We start from the raw sequence: 6,000 nt of genomic DNA, 5'->3' as shown, positions 1-6,000 counted from the left end.
TTCTGAATTCTTCAATGTTTCAATGCCAAGACATTATAGTGATCACAAACAGACTTTAAACTCGCATTTTGTAACATTTTTCTTGATAATTTAGCTTCTCAGGAATACCAACGAATATTTTTTTAAATTACACCTGAACGTGCTCGCTGGGCTCGCATTAAATTTTTTTTTTTTGAACTTTGTTGTCTTATAATTGTGCTGGAAAGAAAATTTATGGGATTTACTTTTCTGGACACTAGAAAACTCTCATATTTATGATTAATTTAGCTTTTCGGGGCAGTCACCAATAATTTTTAAAAACACCTAAATGTGCTCGCTCCACTCGCAGTATGAATGTTCTCTTTTTTTTTAAATTAATTTAGTGTGGTAAAAACATTTACAAGACTACTTAGTTATTTTTTTTTATATAATAATTTCGGAGATCTTCCTATGAAGGTAAATTACTCTGAAAAAACCAACCTCTAAATTATTACTGTAGTAATAACAGGAGTGAAAAAGGTAAAAAGAGGCAAATCAACAGAAACAAGGGTATATTTATTTTAAAAAATAAATCTAGTTGTTTTGACAACCTTAGTTGGTAGACATGCAAGTTACTGTCGAATGTTGGCACACGGAGCTCCCACAGAAAAAGGACAGTTTTAAACCGTCTTAAAACTAAGTTAATCTATTGATTTAGAGATTCTAGGTAAATTCCTCTAGTATGATTCTTCAAGCCTATTAAGATATTTACTCGAGAAAATAGATAAAAAAAATCTCACTTGGATGCAAAAGGCACGCAGAAATAACCTGAAAATCATCCCATAGTGACAAATGTCAAATGTCTGTCAAATTTTAATCAGCCACCAGGAATACCAACCCACAAAACAATGATTTAATTAATATAATTAATATAACATCATTTCGTCACCATAAAAGTACGGATAACTGGGAATCATATTCCCCAAGAGCTGATTTCTCGGAACTTGGAGACAGTCGAAGATGTTATTGGAAAATTCTTCCCGGAATTCATCCCAAGCCGCTTGACCGGAAGTTCTGAAAAGAAGCGTCAGATTATTTCTACAGGAAGCAACAACTAGTAAGAAACTTTTTATAGTTCATAGCACCTCTAGAGCCCATAAAACTCTCATTATATAGTGATTCATCACAAGTCACAATTACTGGACAATTTTTTGAATATTAATTTAAATTTATTAGATCTTATTATCATGTAAATACTACGTCTACAACGTGTAGTAGTTAAACGTAGGCTGGTAGAATTCACGACAGTTACCAACATGATAAATTGAAAGTTATTGTTTATGCATTTTTACCTTTAAATTAAAAAAAAAAACTGATGTGTTGTCTTCTCCGTCCCTACATCTACGCACTCTTATGCAATTTCCGTCATGTGTTGGGACTTTCGGTTGTCAAATTTGAGCCAATTTTCGAAAAATGCAGCTTTTCCGTACTTCTGTAATCACGATAATAGAATTCGGCCGGCATACGTGAATGTGCTTAAATAATCGCTGTGAATGCAGATAGGTCGGTTGTTTACGATCTAATCGGAGCATCGACAATAAGCCAGTTGGAGTACAATACAACAACAGCAGTGACATTAGCAAGTGCCCAATATTATCGTCCAGTCGAGCAGATGATTGTCACCAGCAGTAGTGTAATAAGAGGGGCGGGGGTCAAATCAGTGAGTGAAGAGTCGCAGCAGGAACAACATGGACTTCGAAACGTTGGCATCAGGTAAATACAACCCCTATCTCCAGCACGTGCTTTCTCTCCCCGCAAGCGAAAATCGAAAAGTGATTTCGTCATGTTGCCATTGTGAGCAGTGAACTGAATTAACTCGTTTAAAATTCCTTGTACTAAGTGGATGATTGGCGGAGTACTTACAAGAGGCTGCGTCTTTCGTTTCAATGCCTACCTCGGGAACAGCGGCTAAAAAAGGAACAGACCAATTAACGCGATTAACGCGCTCGTCGCGACGTGGACGAGGGGTGCGTCGGACAGGGCCGGACCGCGGCGCCGAGAGCGGACCGACGCCGCTTGCCCGCAGAAAGAGGTTATGAGAAAATTAACAGAATTGCTTCCGCTCGAATTAACTCTTTAACGCGAAGTGCTCGCGCTCTGCGTGGTACTTGAGAAACGGCGGCTTCCTACTGTGGCGAATCCCGCTATCCTCAAAAATATTCGAGATCGAATCCTTTGAACCCTTTCTATCGAATCCTTGTGTTCAATAGTTGTCGCGTGCTTTTTGAGTTCTGTCTTAAATATTTAAGCATTGCTGTTGTGGCTTTTTCTTTCCTCATTTTGTGTTATTGTTCTTCCAGACATTTTTAGTGGCTGTTTTTCTTTTCATTCTCAAGCTTTCACTTCACTTACCTACATTTTTTCATTCACTAAATTCCCGATTTCATTTATTACATTCTTACATAAGGAACTTCTTCATCTCCCTTTTATTGTTCCTAATTTCGTCTACGTTTTATTAATGCAATACTGAGGATGCGGTATTCGCTATTGATTGTTGCAAGAATTTGAAAATTAAACAAAATTTTTATACAAAGTTAGCACAATTAGTCTGAGTGGTTCGAATAATAAAATTCATTAGGACAAGCAAGGAGATTCCTTTGTCAAGATTCACTATTATTCGAGTCGAGATTAAAGAGTTCGGTCTAAAAAGCGTCCCCTTGAGAAAAAACATGGCTTGGATAACGAACAAGGAGGGTTTTTTTAAGAGTTTTTGCTAAAGCTTCTTATTTTTCTGTTATCTGCAACGTTCTAAAGCTACCTTACACCACCCCTAAAACACAAATAATATCATACATAAGTATTTTAAAATTCGTTTCAAGTTGTAGGAACCGGAGTCTTTTCAAAGGAATTGTTTTTGTTTTATTTTTTTAATTAGTGGGAATCGTGATCGTGATCTCTCGCTTTCGTCTCCAAACATTTTTATTTTCGTTAGAAACTATACCCAGTCGATTGCTATGGAATACTGAGTGTAATTGTAATGGTTTCTGTGTTTGTGCTTTATTTATTTATTAATCTGTTGTGTTTTTTTAAAGATGTCTAGAATTTTTGCAATAAAATTCAAACTTGTTCAAAAAAATTTACATATAATCTCCAAAAATTTGATGACGTTACTTTCCTTTGTAACCCATAATTTTTTGTTAATATGTTATTGATGTTATCACAAAAATAAAATAAAATTTGCGTAATCAGTTTTTATAATTTAACTATGAAAGTTCCGTTTAAATAATTTTAGACGATTTTTTACATCTTTAAGTTATTATTATATAATTATTTTATTTATTATATTCTTTGTACAACCGCTGCATTTTCAACGGTAATCTGACTAGATAAAAATTCTATAAAATATAAATCTTGAAAAATCCATGTAAAATTTGACAACAATCCGGTCCGGTAGTTTGGGAGATTTTCGAAACGTCGAGAAATCATGAAAATAGCCAGTCGCCCGATGGATTCGCTTACTTCCTTAGCTTACGCTCGCGAAGTAAAAAATCTCAAGAGTTTCTTACGTTTGATTGTCTAAAGAATTTCAAGAATTTAAAAAATCTCAGGAATCTCTGATGTTTGATTTTTAAAGAATTTCCAGACCGCTGATGTTTCATTTTTAAAACAATTTTAATGAATGTCGAGACTCGTCGTGTTTGTTTTTAAAAGAATTTAAAGAATCTTAAAAACCCCTGATGTTTGATTTTTAAAAGAATTTGAAAGAATCTTCGAGGTTCCTTCTGTTTGAACGTTAAAAGGAGTAAAGAATCTCAGAACCTTGATGTTTGACGTTTTAAAGAATTTTAAAGAATCTCGGGGGTTCCTTGTGTTTGATTGTTAAAAGAATTTTGAAGAATCTCTAGAAATCTTTGAGTTTTATTTTTAAAGGGATGTGAAGAAACTCATGGGCGCTTGGCGTATGTTTTTGAAAGAACTTAAAACATCTTAAACACCCCTAAGGTTTGATTTTTAAGGAATTTTAAAGAATTTTGTGTTTTATTGTTATAAGAATTCAAAGAATCTCAAGGCCATTGATGTTTGATTTTAAAAATAGGTAATTTTCAAGAATTTCGTGATTCGATGTTAAAAAATTTTAAAGAATCTCAGGGATCTCTAACGTTCTGTTAAAAAACAAAATTCTCGGGGATATCTCGTGTTAGATTGTTAAAAGAGTTTTGAAGATTCTCGAGAAATCCTCGAGTTTTATTTTTAAAAGAATCTAAAGAAACTCAAGGACGCTTGGCTTTTGTTTTTGAAAGAACTTACAGCATCTTAGAAACATTTCAAGTTTGATTTTTAAAGAATTTTAAAATCTTACAAGACAAAAATTGTGTCCAATACAAATCTTCAAAAATCCATATAAAATTTGACAACAATCGGTCCGGTAGTTTCGGAAATTTTATCTGTCTAATAAAAATTGACACAGACAGAAGAAACCAAGAAACCTATTTTTTCGTACGCTTGGGGTCCGAAACGTCGAGAAAACATGTAAATCAGTCTCCCTATGGATTCGCTTACAATACTTCCTTAGCTTACGCTCTGTATTGTTTGATTGTCTAAAGAATTTCAAGAAACTCAGAGACCCCCAGAGTTTGCTTTTGAGAGAATTTAAAAAATCTCAGGAATTTCTGATGTTTGATTTTCAAAAAAATTCAGGACCGCTGATGTTTCATTTTTAAAACAATTTTAATGAATGTTGAGACTCGTCGCGTTTGTTTTTAAAAGAATTTAAAGAATCTTAAGAACCCCTGATGTCTGATTTTTAAAAGAATTTTAAAGAATCTTGGAGGTTTGAACGTTAAAAAGAGTAAAGAATCTCAGAACCTTGATGTTTGACGTTTTAAAGAATTTAAAGAATCTCGGGGGTTCCTTGTGTTTGACTGTTAAAAGAATTTTGAAGAATCTCGATAAATCCTCGAGTTTTATTTTGAAAAGAATCTGAAGAAACTCAACTTTGATTTTTAGCGAATTTTAAAATCTTACAAGATAAAAAATCTGTCAAATACAAATTTTCAAAATCCACCTAAAATTTGACAACAATCAGTCCGGTAATTTCGCAATAATGTCTAATAAAAATTGACACAAACGTACAGGTAGACAAAACATGAAAGTAGCCAGTTGCTCTATGGACTCGATTACAATACTCCTTTACCTTACGCTCGAGAAGTAAAAATCTCAGGACTTCTTTATATTTGATTGTTAAAAAAATTTAAGGAATATCAGGAACCTCTGATATTAGATTTTTGTAGAAACTCGGGAACCCCTGCTTGAATGTTATTTTTTTTTTAATTTAAAAAATCTGAGGACCGCTGATGTTTTAATTTTAAAACAATTTTTATGAATCTTGAGACTCCTTGTGTTTGTTTTTAAAAAGAGTTTAAAGAATTTTAAGAACCCCTGATATTTGACTGTTAAAAGAGTTTTAAGAATGTCGGATTATTTTTATTAGAATTTAGAGAATCTCAGAGTCACTGTTATTTGAATTTTAAAACAAGTTTCAAGAATCTCGGATGTTCCTCTTGTTTGAACGTTAAAAGAATTTAAAGAATCTCAGGGCCCCTGATGTTTGACATTTTAGAAATTTTAAATCATTTCTGGGCTTCCTTGTGTTTGATTGTTAAAAGAATTTCAAGAACCCCAAAGACCTACAGCGTTTGTTTTTAAAAGAGAAATCTTTGAATTTTATTTTTAAAAGAATCTAAAGAAACTCAGGCCCGTGTGAAGCAACTTGGAAACCCCCTGAAGATTAATATTTAAAGAACTTTAAAGAATCTTGTGTTCACTTTTATAAGAATTTAAAGGATCTCTTAAGAATCTCGGAGGTTCCTTCAGTTTGAACGTTAAAAGAATTTCAAGAAACTCAGAGACCTCCAGTGTTTATTTGCGAAGAAATTTAAAAAATCTCGGGGACCTCTGATGTTTGATTTTTTTTTAAATTTGGAAGAATCTCATTGATGTTTGATTTTTAAAACAATTTTCAAGAACTTTGAAGTTTCTTTG

The 6,000-nt window shown here is 33.1% G+C and overlaps 1 protein-coding gene across 2 annotated transcripts in view; it reads left to right on the top strand.

Moving 5' to 3' along the window:
* The first annotated feature begins 1,319 nt into the window (after positions 1 to 1,319).
* Positions 1,320 to 6,000, top strand: part of LOC135133610 (sodium/potassium/calcium exchanger 3-like) — a 41,274-nt gene continuing 36,593 nt past the window's right edge. For both annotated transcript variants that reach the window (XM_064062065.1, XM_064062063.1), the window contains exon 1: positions 1,320 to 1,731. In XM_064062065.1, the coding sequence (XP_063918135.1) occupies positions 1,707 to 1,731 (25 nt within the window). In that variant the 5' untranslated portion in view covers positions 1,320 to 1,706. The remainder of the gene's footprint in view (positions 1,732 to 6,000) is intronic.

This window comes from Zophobas morio, unplaced genomic scaffold (assembly GCF_036711695.1).
Source record: "Zophobas morio isolate AGI-343-1 ecotype UQ-CSIRO unplaced genomic scaffold, CSIRO_AGI_Zmor_V1 ptg000022l, whole genome shotgun sequence".
NCBI classification, from domain to species: Eukaryota; Metazoa; Arthropoda; class Insecta; order Coleoptera; family Tenebrionidae; genus Zophobas; species Zophobas morio.
The sequence above is the reverse complement of the archived record's forward strand: the minus strand, read 5'-3'. Positions and strand labels throughout refer to the sequence as shown.